Source organism: Pectinophora gossypiella, chromosome 2, assembly GCF_024362695.1.
Source record: "Pectinophora gossypiella chromosome 2, ilPecGoss1.1, whole genome shotgun sequence".
Lineage (NCBI taxonomy): Eukaryota > Metazoa > Arthropoda > Insecta > Lepidoptera > Gelechiidae > Pectinophora > Pectinophora gossypiella.
This window is the reverse complement of record NC_065405.1, coordinates 3,116,749-3,139,111: the sequence shown is the minus strand read 5'-3', so window position 1 is coordinate 3,139,111 and position 22,363 is coordinate 3,116,749. Positions and strand designations below refer to the sequence as shown.

General features: G+C 37.8%; 2 protein-coding genes across 14 annotated transcripts; both read right to left on the bottom strand.

Annotated features, from left to right (window-relative positions):
- Positions 1-400: 400 nt before the first annotated feature.
- LOC126372077 (probable peroxisomal acyl-coenzyme A oxidase 1) lies at positions 401-7,736 on the bottom strand. Of its 4 annotated transcripts, none has more exons than XM_050017634.1 (14): positions 7,662-7,685; positions 7,133-7,281; positions 6,740-6,896; positions 5,847-6,015; positions 4,231-4,354; positions 3,516-3,760; positions 3,230-3,393; positions 2,890-3,052; positions 2,269-2,459; positions 2,014-2,163; positions 1,817-1,922; positions 1,459-1,611; positions 1,194-1,310; positions 401-759 (listed from the first exon to the last, which is right to left on the bottom strand). In XM_050017634.1, exons 2-14 carry the CDS (start codon positions 7,266-7,268, stop codon positions 616-618), a joined length of 2,019 nt encoding a protein of 672 aa, XP_049873591.1. In that variant the 5' UTR covers positions 7,269-7,281; positions 7,662-7,685; the 3' UTR covers positions 401-615. The 4 variants fall into 4 exon arrangements, with proteins under 4 accessions (XP_049873591.1, XP_049873598.1, XP_049873576.1 ...); XM_050017641.1 differs by lacking the exon at positions 7,662-7,685 and adding an exon at positions 7,572-7,620 and having other exon boundaries at positions 7,133-7,225; XM_050017619.1 differs by lacking the exons at positions 6,740-6,896; positions 7,133-7,281 and having other exon boundaries at positions 7,572-7,736.
- A 1,182-nt stretch (positions 7,737-8,918) lies between these two features.
- Positions 8,919-21,417, bottom strand: LOC126371951 (probable peroxisomal acyl-coenzyme A oxidase 1). 10 transcript variants are annotated; one of them, XM_050017421.1, is made up of 14 exons: positions 21,339-21,417; positions 17,836-17,967; positions 16,163-16,319; positions 15,547-15,715; positions 14,972-15,095; positions 13,731-13,975; positions 13,329-13,489; positions 12,912-13,074; positions 11,832-12,022; positions 11,234-11,377; positions 10,622-10,727; positions 10,142-10,294; positions 9,785-9,901; positions 8,919-9,134 (listed from the first exon to the last, which is right to left on the bottom strand). In XM_050017421.1, the coding sequence occupies exons 1-14, from the start codon at positions 21,400-21,402 to the stop codon at positions 8,991-8,993; spliced, it is 2,070 nt and encodes a 689-aa protein (XP_049873378.1). In that variant the 5' UTR covers positions 21,403-21,417; the 3' UTR covers positions 8,919-8,990. The 10 variants fall into 10 exon arrangements, with proteins under 10 accessions (XP_049873378.1, XP_049873387.1, XP_049873406.1 ...); XM_050017430.1 differs by having other exon boundaries at positions 17,836-18,104; positions 21,134-21,409; XM_050017449.1 differs by having other exon boundaries at positions 17,836-18,067; positions 21,134-21,409.
- Positions 21,418-22,363: the final 946 nt, after the last annotated feature.

The following is a 22,363-nucleotide window of genomic DNA, read 5'->3' as shown; positions in this document are numbered from 1 at the left end:
CTTTCTTTCTGACACAAGTGACTTATAAGCCCTTGTTTAGAAATGTCATTTGTACTTCACTACGTACATTTTTTATGATTATAAAAGTGTAAGTAACTTTGCCACTATTAGGTGGCGACTTATAATTATTAAGCACACATTAACTAAAGGCTAGGTAATGTGTGCTTAATATTTTAGGATATGCTTATGTCCGTAAGTCTTTCTCAAAATAAATAAATATTTAGCGTATGACATAGGTCTATGTCAACCTGTCCAGCTGACCACCTATGTGTCTACCTGTGTATGTGTGGGTGTGAGTGTGTATATATACCTATACGTCATTATTATTATTATGACTAGCCTACAGTGCCTACACCTTCCCACTGCTGGGCAAAAGATAAAGGGCAATGAAAAATTTAACATTACAAATAATATTACTTGTTCATGAAGCACTTGTAAATATACACGCTTGTAAAACCCTAAATACAATCAATCAATTTTTTACACAAATTATTGCACAACGACATATACAAAGGACAATAAACATACAAAACAAAAACTAATATAAAATAAATACTAACATCAATGTAACAAATTATTGTCACAATCAGTAATATACTAAAAAGCATTGCCATATTATAGCTTTCCCCTCATGAACGGCTTGAGATACTTGTGGAAGCTGGCGTTGACGGGCTCCTTGTTGAGCGGACTCTTGAGGGCTTCCTCCATCAGACGCTCGTACACGCGCCCGTCGTACGCGCCCAGGGTCGAATTCAGGACCTAGACAATTATGATACTTTACAATTAAGCGTACATGAACATTCAACGGACAAAGCATATTTGGAGACTCCAGAAGATTTTCAGGAGAAGACTTTACTCAAGCATTCTCTCCTTTTTAATTTAGAAGACTATTCAGTTAAAATAATAGTTGTAACTGTGTGAGGGTTGACAGAAGATACAATCTATTAGAGAGAGTAGATTAGACAGACTTTAAGACGATGTCGACCCTCAGACAGAGCCCTGTGTCAAAAATCGGGTCTACTTGAGCAAGACATATTATGTGTGTGGGGCCAAGGAGAGGTTTATCAGAAGCATTTGGTGACCTAATAACAATCCTGACACCAGGGTTGATGAGATCGTCTTCAGTGTCCAGCTTTAGAAACCTCTTAGAAAAAGCTATGGCAAAAAGCAGTACGATATAGAACATAACCTACCTCGTCCCTTATATCAAAGGCATCAACCAGTCCTACAGCGTTAGGTCTTATCTGCGCCAGTAGTCCTTCATACTTATGTTGCAGGTTCACAATGTCTTCCTCCGATAAAGTGGAATACTGAAAAAGATTACATATGAGCACCTTTTTATGTGACTTATTGTAGATTTGCCGGAAATGGCCCTAACTACTTGGCCGGACAAATGGGGAGCAAATCTGTATGGAAAAATATGGGAAATAATGAGTTCATTACAACAAATCACATTACCCTCAATAAATCTCCAGTTTTCTCCAAATTCCAGTATATGAGATATAGAGAAGCTAGTTGTTTCATCACCGTTTTGACCGCAGAACTGGCTGTCGCAGTCAGTCTAGCTGTTTCCGACCAATACGTCCTGATCAGCACAGCACGACAATGGGCCTGAAAGACAAAAAGTTTTAAACTTATCTCGAAAGAAGCAGAAATAAGTACTTAAATTAAAACTGTCTTTTTGTCAGCTTTAATACAAAAAAAACTATGAAACAAAGAATATCCTCCTGACCAGTTTACTTCTTTCCACTCTACTCAGCCCACTTCTTTATAAAAAATCACACAGTCCAAAGACTACTTCATAAAATGTATTTACCTCAGCTGCAGCCACGAGCTGCACAGTTGTTAGTTGCCAGGCATCCTCATATGGCATTCCTGATTCCACCCGCTTTCTGATACTCCTTACACACGCTGATGTTTTGCTAATACATAAAAACAGGTTAATCAATACATATCAAAGTATCGTATTTAAGACGTACGAAAGGCCGAAGATTTAAAAACTTAATATCTCACCCTGCAGCAACACCCTCAAAACACCGGATGATTCCTTCAGGCGTATTTTCCCAGTATACTTTGTTTCCATCAAAAGCTTTAGACAAATATGAAACGGTAGGCGTCACAGGCTTCCCTGCTTCGGCTTGTTCCCACGCTTTAACTAAAAACCTGAAAAGTCAAGAGTTTACTAGATCCACAGCGCACAATTGAGATTTTCATATCAATATTTTGTACCTTTCAACAAACATATCAGATCTCTGGAATACTTCTCACCTTGCAGTCTGCAGTAACAGGACGGTATAGTCTCCCTCATAAGTCCTCGTAGCAGTAACAAAGGAGTAGATAAATGGAAGATTGGAGGACAACATGTATCCATGACCTCCACACGCATGTCTGCACTGCTCAATCAGCAGAGCAGCATCAGAAGTGCTCACAGCTTTTAGACAACTGGAGAGGGCATGGAGCTGTGAAGAAAAATGGTTTTACATCGTATGTATGACAAACGATTCCAGTGTTAACTAATATGGTGCGATTTTTTAGCTGTTTTTTCCATTATCTTTCTAAGTATTTATTATTTAGAGCTTATCAGTGTATCTGTTTTCACTGCTGTCTATACAGGGTGTTAGTGACACCGTAACGACAAATTTGAGGGATGTTTCAGCGTGGAATATTCCGTCGCAAAAATCGGAAAATTTCACAGGAAATTAAATCATAATCATTAGCTGATTAATCCCCCTCAGTATTCAGTACGGTGTCACTAACATCCTTGGTTCGTAATAATCGTAATCGTAATATTCTTGGAATTCCACGAACTCGAAATGATTGAAGGTAGATATTATTTTCACTCTATTTCCCTTACCTTAAAAATTATCAAGGGAATATTGATCTAATTACCTCTGGCAGATTATCAGTATTACCAGACCGCATATCAGCTAGAACTTTGGTAAATGTTCGCCACAACCAAGAGCCAGTCAGTTGCAGCGCATGCGCCGTGGCGATGCAAATAAACAGTTTATGCTGTTGTGTGATGTAGTCCAAAATTTGCGGTTCTGGTTCACTGAAGACGGAGATAAAGAATAATTTTAGATTTTTATTATACTAAAAAAGGAAAAAGGAAAGGTTTCTTTAGGATACACGCTTGGAAGATGACATCGAATAAAGAAATTGGAATATTTATCCAAATAAAAAAACACAAGAAACAATGAAGTAAAACCCCTTTCTTTTTTCAACTTACTCGGGTTTAGGTTGAGATTGTCTCCTCACAGCAGAATACCGAACAGCTATTGTGACAGCTTTAGCCAGATTAAAGGCCGCTTCGTTGACCAACGTCACTCGAACGAAGACCATGGTACCATACGTTAGCTTCTCGTGGCGCCCTACTTTCACATACGTCCCATCCTGAAAAAGTGGTAACAACAATAATGAGCCTTTTCATTTATGAAAACCGTCCCTTCCATGACTCCAGATGCTTAACCTAATTGTAATATTGAAGTTGGTAACAAACATCTGTAACATCTCACCTTCAACACCTGAGCATGTTTCATCATCATATTTTCTCTGGGTACCCTGAAGTTGTCGAAGCCAAGGAAACCATTATCGGCTGTGTTGAACCCCATTCTAGGGCCGATGTCCCCCACTTTGATCCCAGGAAGGGGCATGTGGGTTTCCAAGTCCCGAATTTGGACGATAAACGGATGAGTCCCGTAGCATTTGCCTTTCGTAAAGAGTTTAGCCACCACAATACAATGATTTACGGTACGGCCCACTGGAAAAATAATCATATTTACTTACGTTATACTCAGATCACTTTCATCCTGCTAAGTTACCGATATTTATAATCCTATCTACTAAGTGACAATTATCACGTAGTTTGAGACATTAATAATGATAACAAAATCCCCCTTATAAATGCTGGAAGCATCCACGAATATTATTCTTTAGTACAATGTGTAAGTATCTTCTTTTTTCATAAGACAAGAAATTTGAAAGAGCTCATGTAAGGGATTACTGGATGTGGCAAAGAAGAAAGACCTTTAAAAATGTATGGACTCTGGTACCATATCCAAAATCATTATATTAATCATCATCCTTCTACCCTTATCCCACTCTTAGTGGGGTCGGCACAACATTTATGCCTCTCCCATCTATCTGTCATTCGTCATCCCAGTACCCATACCTTTCACACACATAATCCTTCTTCACACTGATGAATAAGACAGGGATTTCCATACTTACATCCGCCAGCCCACCATTTATAAGAGGTCATCGTAGGACTGTGTAACACGAACTCTTCAGTTTCTGGATCGTATGTTGCAGTCGTCTCCAAACCTCTGATAAACGTGCCATGACCTAACTCTGTCTGCAACAAAGAGAAGTCCGTGCCCTATGGTCTGCAAGCATTTCGAGCAAAATACCTACTTTCCATATCAATCGTTTTTATAACCTTTAATAAGAGAGTATTTTCTAATGACACCATAACCATAGAATAATGAACCCATAACGCCTTATAAGTGAAAACCAAGTAAGAGCCTTTTTGAAAAATCACTAGCAATAGACGGTAATTTAAATCGTAGTAAAAATTGTAGTCTAAATTTTTACCCGAATTTAATTTAATTGAAAGAAATAGAGGTTTCGTGAAAGAATCACATCATAAAGTGATTTTTCAAAAAAGGGTTTATGTGGTTTTCACTATAAGGTGACGATAAACATTTATTTAGACTTTGGTTTTGATATTTCCACAAGAATTTGTATATATTACGTAAAATGGAACTCTAATTGAACTACCACAATAGTCCTGACATAACGCGCGTGACGCGATAAATAAGCAAAATGATGATAAAGATGACGATGATGATGTTGATGATGGTTGATGTGATAAAGTATATTTGATTTGATTTGATAAGCCAACGCTAATTCCATGAGCTTATTTAACGCGTCGCGCGCGTTACGCTTGCTACATGGTACGAGTGCTGATCTCAAATAAAATTACATGAATAATTTATGACCGACAGACCACGACCTACACCATATCCTGAGTATTGTTATTTCCTGTGTAGGTCACAGACAGTATTTATGCATTGTTGTATTGCAAAGAACCAAAGTCAATGACCGAATCAATTCAAACGAATATAAAACATCGCTGTCTGGGTACAGGTCTTGATTTACATTAAGTATTTTCGCTTGAAATAACAAAAATCTTGTTAAAACCATTGGTACTGTTTCCAACAGACAGTTTTTTGGCTATATACGTCCCGGTCCTGGGCAGATGCCTTCCCTAAATCGACCAGAGATGGTTTGGAGCATACTCCACTACGCTACTCCATTACTGCGGGTTGGTGGTATTGTTTCCAACTGAAATATTTAGCCTATAATGTCCTGGTGCTGGGCAGAGGCCTTCCGAAATAAACCAGAAGGAGTCTGGAGCATACTCCATCACGCTACGCCACTGCGGGTTGGTGGAGGTGTTTGGACCCGTAGGGCTTGTAGCCCGCAACCAACGGCTTAACGTACCTTCCTCCCGAAGCACGGAACCACTATTACTTTTTCGGGCAATCATGATGTATCCTGCAATGTTTTAGTCAAACATAAAACAGTATCACAAACTGATTTTGAATTGTCCTTACGGGAATCAAAACCGGATCTCCGGATGGTGAGCCCAGCACTCTAATCTAAACACTACACCACGGAGGCTCTTTAATGGCTGTGCAAATAAAAATCACATACGAATATTAAAGCATGGGTCTAATCAAGACAATAAAAACATTATCAATAGGCATACTAAACAAGACCCTCATACAAAATTATTTGTACTTAACTAAGTAAATAAAAGTACATGGGGAAGACAATTTTACCTGCGCATACGTCCCAATGATCTGCAAATCAAGAGCTTTTGGCAACCAATACGCCTGTTGTTCTGGAGTACATTGACCCATGATGGAAGGAACGAACATTCCTAAATGGAGTAGGAACGGAGATATATCCTTAAAGAAGGCATCTGCTGTACGTCTGAGGACGGGCGATCTGAAGAGTGATATTAATTGTAATAAGTATATTATTGCCTAAATTTTATTTTGGAATTCAAGTTTGGATCATAAATGATTATCACGTGTTCAGCGGTGAAGGAAAACTGAGACCCTGGTAATCCACTTTCCTGAGAAATGCGTTTCGAAGGTACGTGGACCTAACCTGTATTGGTTTTGTTTTCCCTTCGCAGGTGGAAAGGTCAGAGCAGTCGCTTCTATAAAAAACAGACCTTTCAAATCTTCAGATTAGGTGAGCGAACGCTAGGGAATTAATGATGCATATTGTTACCTTAGAATTGCCAGCCTATCGATACAGTTCACAGTGATCATAAATTGAATATCGTTGACAGTTATAGTTCCAAACTATCGATAGACTCGGTTACTACTTATTGATATAAGTATGTAAATAGTCGTGACATGAGTCATTTGAGAGGCTTTGGCAGCTCAATAATAATCCTGACACCAGGGTTGATGGTTGATAATCCACCTCACAATAGAAGAAGAAGATTAGAATACTTACAGCAATATTCTGTGGCAAATATAATTCAGGCAGCAGGAATTAATATAGACAGTTAGTACGTATCAACATTTCCAGTTCTTACATAAAATAGCATAAGTATACACAGAAATGAACCAAACCAACTAAAATAAATTATTTTGAACGAACTTGCAGGTCGATTTACTTTTTAAGTAGTACAAACTAATTTACATTATAACAATACCCAAATGTTTCTAGGCCAGTGAAACTAAGCACTTCCTCCTTTACAATTTTGGAAAACAAGCAAGATTTTCGGACAGCATTTTCATATTTCTCCACAGGGCCAAGACATTCTTCAGGGATCGTATCTCTTGATGCTCCGCTGTTCAGGGCTATGTTCTCTGCAACCAATATTCAGAGTGAGATTTCTGTGATGAAATTGTGTTAAAAGTGATACCTAACTTAGGTTGGCGACAACAGACACTCCAGATCCCCGATACCCCACCGGCGGGGTCGACGATTTCTCCCATTCAACGCTTATCGCTATCGACCCACTAGGATCTATTAATTTTTTCAAATATAAACAGCACCACAACTGCAAAAGCTTTTTTTTAAATAGTACCTACGTTGTACTTACCAATTTTCCTTCTTTGCAAAGTCTTCTCCTTTCCTCCATCGATAATGTTTGTCACTTCTTCAATATTGATGTTGCATTTTTGTCTTTCTTTCGCTAAATCCACATTTATTTCTTTTAAATCCTTCTTCGGACTCATTTTTACCACTTTTCTATTATTATAATTTGTAAATGCCTATTTGCTTATTTTATTTTTGCTGTCTTTTTATTACAACACGACGTGCATCGGTTACAGTACTCGAGAAGGCAATGTACTTACTTACTTTTGTATTGTCGTCTGTATGTAAATTCTTGGTAAATGTATGCATTTAATTTTGTTGTACTTAATTAAGTAGGTACCTGTGTTATTTTTTATTATTTTTGTGTGTGTTATTTTTGGAAATCTACGTAATTTAACATATGTTGTATGTACAGTAGGTTGTGACGAATGTTCTATGCTCACCATTTCCAACTCTGAAACGTCGATTGAAACGTAGCCGCTTGAATTCTTCCTTACCTTAGTAACTATTTAGTAATCTGTGCTCTTACTTACAGTTGGCAAAGATACAGGTCTTTATTTAATTAACTTTATGTATGCGCTAGCAATAATAATGACATCCGATTCGATATTGACATCCATGTAAGAGAATATAAGCTTATCAATGCATTAATAAGATTAGATAATATGCATTTGTGTCCAAGACATGTAGATTATATGACAATGGCATATCCAACCTTAGCCTACAGCCGAGGATAGTAAATAAAGACGGAGATGGATCATAATCATAGTACCAACACTTCGTTGCAGCTAATGTTCTAAGAAACGATAAAGACAATTACCGATGGACGTAAGGGCTATAGATAGCAATCTAGCTAGCCGCATAGACAATCTGAAAGTAGGTACTTAGTTCAAATTCGATCCCCACGATACAAGGCCCATTGGCGAAAACAATGATTACCGTTTTACAGCTATCAGTTTTAATAGTACACAACACATAACGTAAGCTTAAGACTATATCCCAATTGAGGTAGTCAGAGGTACATCCATCACAAGACGAACAGCTGTAAAGATTTACAAAGAGGATACATCTACAAAGTATGTTTGATGAAAATAATGCCTTTTACATTATTGACTACATCACGTAGTGTGCAAGACCGTTGCAAAAATGTAGTAAGTACTTAACACATGAATGCACAAGAAATGCAATCGGAAACAAAGGTAGAATCGCTTCTACTCGTATACACTAATTACATTTAATCAAACGTCCTGTTCGGAGGTCCTGGGTTCGATTCCCGGTGGGCACATATAGTCGTTACATGAGCCATGTCAGGAGCCTTTAGCGGCTTAATAGTAACCCTGACACCAGGGTTGATGAGGTTGGTACTCCACCTCACAACCCACACGATAGAAGAAGAAGATCAATCGTCGATAGAATCAATGCTAAATCATTAATCTGGGAAAACTTGTTTTACATAACACGACATAGTCAACAGTCTACGAGTATATAGAGTTTATGAAGGTCACATCAAAGCAATTCATCTAAAAAGTAATATTGCTGATATGATATTTGTTGATATTGCTTCGTACTTACTTTTATATGCGGAAATGTCAAATTGTAAATAATTTGATGAATTGCTTCAATGAAGCCTTTTTAACCCAACCCCCCCCCCCCCCCCCTGTACATTCTTTTGGGTGTGGGTTATGACTCAACGACCTTCAGGATCTTTGACAGTATTCAATGAGTCGCCAAGAGCTCGTGACATGGCCGTGGCATATCTTGATAGAAATACGGAAATAAAACTAAAAACATGAATCTCCCAATGAAAGTCTATTATAAATACTATATTACAATATATTTACATAAATGTTACCAATATACTATTACATTTTGGCCTTTATGAGTGGTTTAATGTACTTGTGGAAGCTGTCGTTGACCGGCTCCTTGTTAAGGGGACTCTTGAGGGCTTCCTCCATCAGACGCTCGTACACGCGCCCGTCGTACGCGCCCAGGGTCGAGTTCAGGATCTGAAGTTCAGAAAAAATGGGATTTAGATGAAAAAAATATCTTCTTCTTCTTCTATCGTGTGGATTGTAAGGTCGATTACCAACTTCATCAACCCTGGTGTCAAAGTTATTACCAAGCCGCCATAAGCCCCTGACATGACTCATGTAACGACTACGTACTTACATTAGTAAAAAATATGATTTTGTGTTATTGAGCGAAACTTAGCTACCAAGTACTTATAGCAATACGACTAAGTGACTACCGTCGTCATTGATAAAATAAACAGAAGTATTTTCTATATTTACTAATCTGGGTGCAAGAAAAGAGCCTCCTTGCGAAAGGAAGGTACTAAATATAATACATAAACATACCTTTCGAGCGTACTTCGGAAATATCAGACTTAGATTGACAACTTTCAGCGCGATATAAAATAAAACTCCAAATAATATGATAGGCAATTGATTCAATAAAGAGAAAGAGACGAAGGGAATGATTTTAAGGCTCCCCGCCCATTAGGCAGCCAGGTCACGCCGGGCTACAGCATTCAGAAATTGTCAAGTTTTCCCACTCAGCGCCTGGACACTTCAGCGTCGCATACTTTCGACTTGTCTCGCGCTGGCTGCAAAGTTGGCAAAGAACCTTAGAATTCCTCAATGTAAATATCAATTACCTCATCCCTGATATCAAAGGCGTCAACCAGACTGACTGCGTTGGGTCTGATCAATGCCAACAGTTCTTCGTATCTCTGCTGCAGCACGGCTATGTCATTCTTCGATATCGTCGAGTACTGAAATTAAATGTTTTAAAGTTTCTACATTTCAATCTGGGACATTTGAAAACTACAACAACCTACAGCATTCTTGATTGATTATTTCGTTTAGGTGTACGTATTATTTGTTTTCAGTTTCTGAATACAATCTTGTAACTCACAAGCAAGATATACTATTATCTCGGAACTAAAAAGAGAATCCACTTATTATTTTAAAAAACTGCGAACCAAAATGATTAAGGACATCATTATACTTACTACCAAAAGATCTCCAGATTTCTCCAAAGCCCAGTACACGATATATAATTCAGCTAACTGTTTGAGGACCTGTGCTAAATTGGAGGAGACAGTAGCTCCTGTCCGGTGGGTCTCTTTCCAGAAGACCTCACACAAAACTGAACGGCAGTGTGCCTGAAAAAGAACAGGATGCAATATTACCATCTGCAGAAAATATTATGAAAAAGTCAGTCATTTAACGTGTCAATCTTCTTTTTTATGGCGATCTAAGTAATCCTATATTACTTAGAGCGCGGTAACACAAAATGATAACGTGAGTACGCGAGAACAAATTATGCAAAGTTGTATTTGTTATCTCAAACGTCTGACTCCTTTTATTAATAAATTCATCTACTACCAAGAAACTACCAACGAGATTTTCGAGACAATGAAATAAGTTGTACTTATTGAATTGAATGGTGATATTAAGATGATTAACCATTCTATTAACTATATACTTACTTCACTAGCGTTGACAAGTTGTACAGACGCCAAGTTCCAAGCATCTTCATAATCTTTCCCAGATTTCACGTGATTCTGAATGGTATCGTAAGCAGCCTTGGTCTTCCTGTAAAATTAAAAAACAATCACATTTGGTTTTATGACCTTATCTCACTGAATGCATGCAGATGTATAAACAGGTATAAACGGGGGGATGTATAAAATAGGTATAAAAGTAAGTTCGCAATGTCAACATATTTCAAATATCAAATTTGCTTATTTAGAATGGGGCGGAAGGGAAGAGGGAAACCACTGCCCTATTTTCCCTAACAAGAGCGTGGCTCTTAAATTAGTGATGATGATGCTTCAATGGAGCGTTTTTAGCCCCCAGCTGTCAGCTGCAAACAATTTATTGGCTGCTGCTCCATGGTATCTTAGTGAGATATAGCCCTTTAACACATTGTAGACATTGTGTCCCGAGATTGTATGTTCTTTTTTCAGTAAGTATCTCAAATAGGGTCACCTTTATCTCATCGATATATTTAGGCGGAATGGTTATAATGATAAAAATCTTTAATAACTTAAATATTTTATGCTCCTTCTGAAAAATATTGACAATTCTCGAATACTAACCCTGCAGCTACAGCTTGGAATCCATGAATGATACCTTCTGGAGTATTCTCCCATTTATGACTGTTGTTGTTGAAGAACTGAGAAAAGTATGGGATAGTAGAAACTTGTCCTTCACTAAGTTGTTTCCATGCTTTAACTAAATATCTGAAAATGAAAAGAAAGCATTATAATTATGGCGTTATAATCATACATTCCAACAATATCCATTTATCTATATGTAAGTATTGTCTATCTGGAGCAATACTTATGTTATCAAGAGCTTTGTTCTGACAATGTAGAGATAAGAAATGTTCCACATTATCGGTCAAATGTTACACATAATGTACAAAGTCCCTATCTGATAGGCATTCTCTCTTCTCTGTAACCTTAGCTTAAATCTTTGACGAGCCTCTACTTTCAGATTAGCTTCAAATAGATTATCATTTCTTATTTAACCACAACTTGTTGCTAACATTACAATTCAGCAAACCACAACTTATGTTTTCTTATTGTTATGTTAGTTATGTTTATATTAATTTATCATTATCTACCTACATCGGTTTAATCAGTAAGACTGTTGTTTAAAGATAAATGAAAGAGAGGAAATGTGAGGTCATACCTGGCAGTCTGTAACTGCAGGACGGTGTACTCGCCCTCGTAAGTGACAGCAGCAGTAGTGGTGCCGTACAGGATGGGCAGGCTGGAAGACGTCATGTAGCCGTGGCCACCACACGCCATGCGGCATTCCTCGACGCAGCGAGCGGCGTCTTTGCTGCTGACGGCCTTTAGACAACACGCTAGAGCGTGGAGCTGAAAGCAAAAATGTTGATGTCAGATTCGAATCGATAGGGTTCGAATGCCGCTGGGGACATATCACAGAAATAACTTTGTAAGCCCTAGCTGTACAAAAGTTAGATGATCCGTGCTTCGGAAGACACATCAAGCCGTTGGTCCCGACTATTACTTACTCATGTTAAGTATGTAGTTGTCGCATGAGTCAAGTCAGGGGTTATTACCCCAGGGTTGATGAGGTTGGTAATCCACCTCATAACCCACACGATTGAAGAAGATGATAAGGTAGATACTGTTATAGAACCCCTTATATTCAAAGACATCAATGTTAAAGCAAGCAACACGCAATGTTTACACCCGATATATAAAGATTGTAAAGAAATAGAGAAATCTAATTGTATTTAATAGGACAATTACACCAATCATTATCGATGACAATATTAATAAGAACAAGTGGAACAACATCCATCGTTTATTGTTGTGTTTACTAGATGTGCATATTTATTTACTAGTTCGGACTTCACCACCACTTTGATTAAAGTGAAATTGTGGCACAGAATAAGGATAACGGTTACTCTCCGCTCCCCACCACCTACGTTTACCTTCTCCATAATCGAACATGGCTTAATTTTTTGTTTGTGATTTATTAGGGATAAAGGGTGTAGTTTATGTACATGATTATTAGTTTATATGCATGATTTCAACCAACGCATCCAAAGATTCCAAACCATACTAGAAATCGTAAAAAAATTCAATGTTTGCTTAGTAGGATTACTTGAGTAGGAAGATTTTGATGAGAGCGGAAGAAGCGAGAGTGGTATGCCAGGAGTATAGGGCCTAGATAGGGTACCTGCCTACCCTAGGAAATAGACATAATTTTAATGTATGCTTGTACTGTACATTGTACCTCGGGCAACTGATCGATGTTCCCTGTCCTCATGTCCTTGGTGACGGCCATGTATCTGCTCCACAGCCATTGGCCGACTATCCTCAATGCGTGACTGGTCGCTACTGGGATGAACACTTTGTGCTGTTGCGTTACGTAGTCTATGATTTGAGGTTCTGGCTGGCTGGAAATGAGGAAATTTGGAGTTATGCGTTTGAAGTCTTTTCTTGGAATAGATTTCTTGGTTTTGTTCAGTGGAAGAAATGGTAACCCTTCCGGTTTCCAAAGCAGACAGTGAATATGAATCCTAACAAACCAATATTGCAAGCTATGAATCCTAGGATTGTACTCGTTAGTTCAGAAATAATTAAAACATAACTTTCAGTTTATTCTAGCAAAGCTCTATACATTTTCATATTCGCTATAAAATGAACTTACTCTGGTTTTGGTTTTGACTGATGTCTGACAGCGGAGTACCTGACGGCGATGGTGGCTGCTCTAGCCAGGTCATAGGCCATATCGTTGACTATGTTAACCCTTACGAACACCATGGTGCCATATGTCAGTTTGTCACTCTTTGATTTGATGTATGTGCCGTCCTGTAAATATTGCTCAATATTAAAAGGTACAATTTCTTCTTTAAATGGTTTACATTCATAACAATGGCTAAACCCGAGCTTCTATACGTATATTGATGCGTCAGCTATTGTCGTTGTCAGTTGTTTATATAATGTCTTGCCTTGTTTTATTATTTCTTAGCTCACTTTCTTTTAATTTAAATCTTAAGGACACTCACAATTCTGGTTTTTTTTTTTAAATATTAAGAATACCAATAGTCACCTTTAAAATTTGAGCGTTCTTCATCAACATATTTGTCCTTGGTATCCTGAAGTTCTCAAAACCAAGGAATCCGTTGTTAGCGGTTTGGAAGCCCAGCTTCGGTCCGATTTCACCAACTTTGACACCAGGGAGTGGCATGTGTGTCTCCAGGTCGCGGATTTGCACGAAAAACGGTTGTATACCAACATATTCGCCTCTTGTGTGCAGCTGTGCGACGACAATGCAGTGATTTGCCGTATGTCCCACTGTTATAAAGATTAGGAACTTAAAGCGCGATGAATAGATCAGCTAGAGATAGCGTTATATCATTTTCACGGGGTCCGCATTCCCAACCAGAAGATTCGACACGTCTGGCTTCGGCTTCATCTGGATACGACTGCCTGCCTGGCATATCTGACCTTCCGACCCGCGAAGGGAAAACCAGCCCAAAACCAGGTTAGGTCACATATCTCCGAAACGCATTTCTCCAGAGTGTGGGTTTCCTCACGGCACGATGTATTGTATGAATAAGTAGATGAACTTCGCTAAATTGATTAGGCACATATGACAGTAGTCAGAAATTATGTCAATAGGTCTCTGTAGCAGTAATGTTAAGGATATCTAAATAGAGAGAGATTTGCAGAACCCACTTATAACAAATTCAGGTAAGTATAACATTAGGTAAGCAACATCGCTATCGATATGAGTGTTTTACTTATGTCAACATTAGCATTACTTAAGTCAATATACTAAAGTGTTTGTTTACTATTTGTAAACAACCTTGACTCTATGTACTTAAGATATTATGCTTCTAACCTAAGACCTAGGCTTTTATGTTTGTTACTGAAGGTGTCAACCTACCTACTTACACCGTCAGATCTACTCTAAAATTAGAGTCACCGTCAGGATGGCTGGTCACTCGTATTCTGTCAGCGTATTTTACCTATGTTGAAATTTTGCTCAATATTTGCTGCCCACTTAATACTGCCTAGTGTTACGCATTATCGTAACACTAGAGCTTTGCCGTATCTTGGCCAGAAGCACGCCGAGTGATCGGCGATTCTGACGCCAGGACTGCCGGTCAGCTTGATACGTTATTTTATTTTTAAAATACTTTGAAAGCAAATGTCTGGTGATAGGCACTAAGCTGCACTAAGTGTTTTCAACTTAAAATTTCAACTTAAAATACGCTAACAGAATACGAGTGACCAGGCATTCTGACGGTCACACAATCAGGTACTTAAGTAGGTATGAAAACTTACATCCACCGGGCCACCATTTGTAAGAAGTGAGTGTGGGGCTGTTCAGAATGAATTCTTCTGTCTTTGGATCGTATATCGCTGTTGTTTCTAATCCTCTGAGGAATGTGCCGTGGCCAAGTTCAGTCTGAAATATATCAATTTCTAAATCAGAAATATTTCTTAGGTATATGTCAGGCATAAGGCTGTCAGAGTTTCTCAGATAGACTCTAGACGATCATAATTTAAAATCCCGTTTTAACTGATTTCTTTAATGTATAAAATACTCTGCCCCAAAATAAAAGTAGCAATTTCATGCATAATCCATTACAGCAGAAGACAATCCTGCAGTCCCTTTTGGTACTTGTTTCTAGCTCCTGATTTCATTCTCTCTCTCTACTCGCCGCCATCACTGTCTTAAAGCAGGGAGTAGATTGGCGAGTGATAGTTAGTACCTTTAAAGGTAGGATCTTTTAGGAGTTCATAGTACCTGCCTTTTTTGACGCGACTCTTGTAGATATGTTTCGGATGACTTTCTCTCCTTGGCTAGAAGTTACTTGCCTACATTGAAAAGAAAAACAAATTGTAAATTACATTACCTGTGCATAAGTGCCAATGTACTCCATGTTCAGAGCCTTCGGGAGCCATTCCGCCAGCTGCTCAGATGAAGCCTGCCCAATGATGGTAGGCACGAACATGCCCATGTGCAGTAGTAGCGGCGATATATCCTTACATACGCCGTATATCGCGTTGTAAGTGTTAGAAGGCCTGGGAATTACGAACTACGTTTAGTGATCTTATATTTTGCAAGGAAAAGGATTTGCGCAAATCATGCAAACGGGGCTTGTAGTCGGGAGGTACCTTCAATACGCTATATAATATGAATCTTGGTGGCAAAACGAACGTCACAAATTCACAATACATGCTACGCCACTCGTGGTAGACGTCGTTACTACCTCCTAGGCAAAAGCAAATTTTATCTTGTAGTTTGATTTGAAGCAATTCTTGGAACAGTAGAGTTCGTGGAGTATCTAACGTAATCAGTAGTTCTCATAATGTATTATTTAGTATGACATAGCTTTAACATTATAGTATAGTACAAAAAGAGTGGCAAACACCAAGGTTGATGAGATCAAAAACTTACAATCGACTTGAGAGAAGGAAGATAAAACTTCTGTGAACCCAGTCAGTTTCCAGGAATCAAGCAATTCTCACCCAAAATCCTCCATCATGGAGTGTGCCAGCAGATGATCTTTGAGCAGACTGTAGCAAATGAAAGCCTTTCTGATCGCATTCTCATATCTCTCCTTGTGACTCAGATACTCCTCAGGAATCTCGTCTCTTAGCTCCTTTACGCTCAACACCATTTCCTCTGTGAAACGAAAACTAATCTCTCTATCTGCACGTGAAAAACTCTAAAACTACCGAACGAATTCCCGTACGGTTTTCATCATTATTGGATGGAACTTCTTGTTTTAAGTGCATACATCGAAATTGCAAATAACAAAAAGCAAAAACCAATAAGTACGTGCTGAATCTAGAACTGAATTTATTGACGACAACATAATTATTAGGAGGAAGATTACAGTTAGTAATCATTATAAGACGTGTATTTTTTATTAACCATAAAATAATGTCTATATCTACTTATATAATTAATTTATTGTACGTTTGTGTAGACCGCCATTAAACAAATGTATTCCAACGTGCACTGTATATCAGTATTCATCATCATCAATGCAGCCCACATCATCTCACGGCTGGGTACAGGCCTCCTCCATTTTTCACCACCCTTTCTGGTCCTGCGTTAACCTCATCCACAACTTTCCAGCCGTTGCAACGATATCATCCGACCACCGGGCCGCTGCGCGCTGGTCTACCCACTGACCTTTTCCCTTCTTCCTTTTCTTTTGCTTTTCCCGCGGCTATTTTGTAACAGCATTCTGGGAGTACAGTAGGTATTAATCGGTTTTTATTACAAATTTCTCAATTATGTTGTTAGATTACAACATGCGCATTGTCACGGTCAACGTCTATGAATAGACATTACCAAACGTGTTGTAAGAATTACTGATTTGTATCGCTATCACAATATTACATTAATCACCTAATTATCAGGATATAAAAGGCAGGTAGCTTTGGTGTTTACATCTAAAGGGCTTATTATTTGTATTACTCGTGAATGTTATTTTTATTATGTGTTTTGTTTGATTTTAAGTTGTGTGTTACTCTGTGTTTTATAGATATTATATATTTGTTATTTGTTTTGTATTTGTTACTGTGGTGTCCCTTTATAATCTTTCTTTCTTTCTTTATTACACCTGCCTATCCGACAGGCTAAATGCGTCAAGGTTACGGGTGGTTACCATGGTTACTCCCCACTAGGGAATGCAATCCCGATCTCGCGTGATCTCGGCATAATATGACGAGATCCCGTTCGAGATTGACGGGATCGGACGAATCTCCTTGAGTTATACTTTTTATTTTGATTATGCTTATTTTCAAAGAAAATAATTAGGTATTTAGTTAGTAGTACTGAAGAATAAAGGTTTTTGTTTTCTTCAAAAAATATTTTGTTTTATTAACTTCACTATCACAAACAGATTTATATTACGTCAGGGTTATTCGAATATTAAATTTTTGCGTGTTTTATATGGTAGATTATGATTCTTAGAACATAGGAACCCTATTAACTGTCAACAAAACCATGTATTTGCCCCTTTTTAACTACATACATATGTACATAAACACACGCCTATTTTCCACCGGGGTAAGCAGAGACTACGGAATTCCATTTGCTTCGACACTTCTCTTGCTTCCTCCACATCCATCAATCGTTTAATACAAGAACGATCCACGTCTTTTTAATATTTAAAAATATTACTAACCGACTTCTTTCCTCTCCAAAGTTTTCTTCTCGCCTCCATCGATGAGGTAGATCAGCTCTTGAATGTTGAAGGTACATTTGCTCCTCTCCCGAACTAAATCCTCATTCACTTTTGTTGACATTTTTAGGAGCACTGTTGGAGTATAGTTGGAGCACTGTTGGAGCACTGATAGAGTAGAGCACTCTAAACCACACTCACTTTAGTACTAAGTACTTCGATTATCGCTACTATGCTGACAATTTTATAACTTTATTTGCGTCACTCGCAATCTTGAATGATTGAAACATAACATAATATATTATATTCGAAGAGATATTTGCAATTATTTCAATCTATTCGAAAATCTATAATGCTATCACTTTATATCGTTACCTGCGTAATAGATATTCAGCCACGTAAGATAAATATTAATTTTGTTTATTTATAACTTTAAAATAGCAGCTACGTTATTTTAATATTATCATATTAAAGGATCCTGTTGTGATGTCATATCAGGTAATCGAATTAATTTAAGCACTGTGATAATCCTTTGAGAAATGATATATCACTGACATATATTTATAAACAGGGTGTTAGTGACATCGTAACGAAAATTATAAGGGATGATTCAGGTTATGATTCTGAGTTGATATCAAGTGGAAGTTTCCGTCGCAAAAGTATGGAAATGAAAATAATTAAAAAAAACATGATTTTTCCGACATTTAAAAGAATTAATCGACCCACTAGGATAGCGATAAGCGCTGAATGAGGGAAATCATCGACCACGACGGCGGGGTCGGTATCGGGGTTCTATGTAGAGTATTATCAAATGATGCAAGATCATAAAACCAAATTAGTAATTACCTACTTACTATCCCGCGAATTCGTTACGAACAGAGTCTCTACCTACCCTGCTACTGGTAAACAACTTGTAACAATAACACGCTTATTGAATGATGCAACCGAATGCACCACTGACCAGCTTTCGACTCAGGCGCATACTGCTTACTTTCACTTCCCGTTTGCATCTCACTGCAATGCGGTGATTAACTAATACAGTGACTGCATTTCAATTTAAATCTTAATTATAGAATAAAGAACAATACTACGTATATAACGGCAACTCTCCGCTCTCCACCAGCGTCTGAGCTAGGTTTACCTCACCCCCTCTCGGACATAGTTTAGACTTGAATCCTATGGCGTCAGACGTCACGCAGACAGACGCGCGTGTACGATAACGTCAATTTGTGGTGTCTGTGTAAAACCAGGTATTTTGTATGAAGTGTCCGGGGTGTGTCATAATGGATCTTTCATTCTTGGCGTAATTTGAGAAAAGGCCGTACCTAACTCCATAACATAATAATGATATATCTATACTATACTTCAATAGTAACGATACTATCGACATCTAATTGTTTGTTGCGGCTTCTGAATACATCCCGCTTAGGGTCGGTACTGAAAAGTATCGGCGTCCGAAGGACGTAATATACGATCCCGACGACCCGATTACTCTAGCCATAGAGGCGGCCAATCAGCTCGCGACACCAAACACTTCAGCACCCCGATACCCCCGCCGGCGTGGTCGACGATTTCCCTCAATCAACGCTTATCGCTATCGACCCCCTAGGGTCAATTAATTCTTTCAAATATTTTTCCTCTCAGACGACGCCCTGAGGTTCGCGCCCAACTGTGCACCCTCGGCCTGTTGTCTTAAACGTTGTACCGGGTGAGAGCCTTCAGCGCTCCCCATTTGTCCGGCCAAGTAGTTAATGCCATCTGCGGCAAATCTACAAAAAGTCACGTCAAAAAAAATCTAATTGATTTTTGTTTTATAACAATTACCCGTGCTTAGGGACACTCAAAGAGAAAATTTAAATCGAAAAAATTCTGACTTGGGCGTAACTTGAACCTTGAAGCTCTTTTCAAGCCGGGACGAGCGTGTTAACATTCTGTTCATGCGAAATTCTTTCGTTCGTCATTATTATTTTTCCATTTTCTTTTTGAGTCTATCGACATCGATAGTTAGCCATTATCGATAGTTCATAACTATCGATACTATCGATAGTCCTTGCAATAGTATCGATAGTATTGCTTTCAAGGTCAACAGTACTCCCTGTACTAAGATAATACAGACACCTGCAAACTTGATCATCACTAAATTATGATAACAACAAAGTATTGATATAATAAAACTTTTTATGACCAAAACAAAAAGAATAATCACCTATAATTATCTATTTTTATCATTTTATTATCCCTTTTATTATCATTTTATTTATTAGATAATATTTATTAAGTAAATTTTTCGTAAAGGCACAATAACATTCCTTGGTACGTTAGTACTTGGTACGTTATCTACCACGTAAATTAAACTAAGTAAACAAATAAAAAAAGAACTATAAGTATACCTACTTTATGGCATACAACATAGAAAACAAGTTTTACACACATGGACGAAAGATACAGTACAATGTCGCGGTCTTTCTTCAACAATTTCTTCCAGGCGCCAGTGACAAGCAAACATTTAAACCACTAAACCCAAAGTTCCTGACGGCAAAATGTCCATAGACAAAAGACTGTTGGGAAACGGAAATAAACAAAATAGTCCAATGGCGAATCGGTATAGGAGAACGGTTGTGGAATCAGACACGATTCTTGTTTCAATCCTCCATAATATTTCCCACTTTTAGAGATAAGCCCACCTTTTGTGCTATATTTTCATTGTTTTGTTTTTCCTTGTTATGTGTACAATAAAGAATATAATAAAAAATGTAGTATTTTTACTCGAAAACTATCTAGCGCGTGTCTCTTCATCTCGTCATCCACATCGTAACGGCTTCCATGGTCCAGTGGTTGAGCGTTGGGCTCACGATCCGGAGGTCACTCACTAGAGGAGGGATCACTTTGTTATCCCTAGTTAGGCTAGGACATTACAGGCTGATCACCCGATTGTCCGAAAGTAAGATGATCCGTGCTTCGGAAGGCACGTTTAGCCGTTGGTCCCAGTTACAGCTCTCAGATGTAAGTATGTAGTCGTTACATGAGTCATGTCAGTGGACTTTGGCGGCTCAGTAATGACCCTGACGCCGGGGTTGATGAGGTTGGTATTCCTCCACCTCACCACCCACTCGATAAGAAGAAAGACCACATCATCCGAATGTGATTATTGCAAAAATGTGCTTTATGCTGATAACGAATACAACGCCTGCCAAATTATCAAAACAAATACAGCTGTATTATCTACACCTATAGAGGCACATAGCTCCATCTATCGTCAAATAACCAAACCACATTTAGACATCAATTACTACGAACTCACACTCACGTCAAATCCTAAAATTATTATCACTTCACCTTGAACCGCGATAATGATACGACGCTTCTGACGTAAAATTATTTCACTGTTTGCAACATTCGTTTTTAGCGTTTTACAAAAAAATATTTGTAAATATTTTCCGCGATTGAGATGTATTTTATTCGCGATTATTTGAAAACTGTTTTATCGACACAAACGTCAGTCCTGCCTTGCTGGTTTGGATAGACTGATGGATGAAATGAAACTAACAGACAGCGCGCGTCTGTCGGCATATCGTTAGCTACTTATATAGATTCAAGTTAACGAGTTTATGACGCGATAGTATAAACCTACGTAACCTTTGTGCACTTACAGATGAAAAAGACATTTTAATAGAAAGAAAAACAGAAACTAAATTAAATATCATAGCTATAATATTTACTTCTTCGTAAAAACAAGACACTTAACAAAAATAATATCCTTAGCACCCACAGTCAAATATATTAGAAATAAATGTCAATTTCCAGTCTTTTGCCAATATTTTGACAAATCAATCAATACCTACTAGTTTATATAATAAATTACAATCACAATCCATTATTGCTACTAAAAATACAGATTAATATACTTAAATATACCCTGAAGACAAGTACTTAAATACTTAAAAGTTAATAATTAGATAAGCAACTACATTGTGTTAACAGACCGCCTGTCGATGGAACTCTTAAAACATACGCCATAATAAATGCATCAAAAGTAGGACCTACCAACCTAAATTACCAAAAAACCACAGATGATGTAAATTATTAAGCCGACCCTCAATCAGAGCAAATTCCATTGGGTACGTATTTGAATATCTAAAATTGAAATACTTTACGTAAAAATACCTACGTTCAGAATCCCTAAAATCATTATACCTAATGGTTTTTCTAATTAAATTCAAAATACCGCAAGTTTAAAATGTCAAATGGATTATGCTACCTGAGTTCATAAAGCTAAAACTTGAAATATCTACGTTTAAAATCCCTTAAATTGATGTACCTCAAAGTTTATTGACCTAAATTCAAAATACTGTTAGTATGTGAAGATCAAAAGGTATAAGCAAAAAGAAACACGACCTATTACAGTATTAAATTTTAATCAACATAATGGTTATCAAAAATAAAAGTGTAATTTTCTACTTAGTAATACAAAGGTACAGAAATAATACAGTACACTAAAGTACGATAATAACCAACAAAAATTACAACTCCG

Bases quoted from the DNA above. Each gene is read 5' to 3' on its own strand.
- LOC126371951 (XM_050017421.1), bottom strand. From the start codon at position 21,402: ATGCCGACAGACGCGCGCTGTCTGTTAGTTTCATTTCATCCATCAGTC. The intron at 12,023-12,911 runs GTACAATGTACA...TTTTGCTTTCAG, and splicing joins ACATCGATCAGTTGCCCGAG to CTCCACGCTCTAGCGTGTTG. The intron at 10,295-10,621 runs GTAAGTATATAG...GTTCTTTTTCAG, and splicing joins AACTTGTCAACGCTAGTGAA to GCACACTGCCGTTCAGTTTT.
- LOC126372077 (XM_050017634.1), bottom strand. From the start codon at position 7,268: ATGAGTCCGAAGAAGGATTTAAAAGAAATAAATGTGGATTTAGCGAAA. The intron at 6,897-7,132 runs GTAAGTACAACG...TATTGGTTGCAG, and splicing joins TTTGCAAAGAAGGAAAATTG to AGAACATAGCCCTGAACAGC. The intron at 4,355-5,846 runs GTAAAATTGTCT...TCTTTGTTGCAG, and splicing joins TCATTGGGACGTATGCGCAG to ACAGAGTTAGGTCATGGCAC.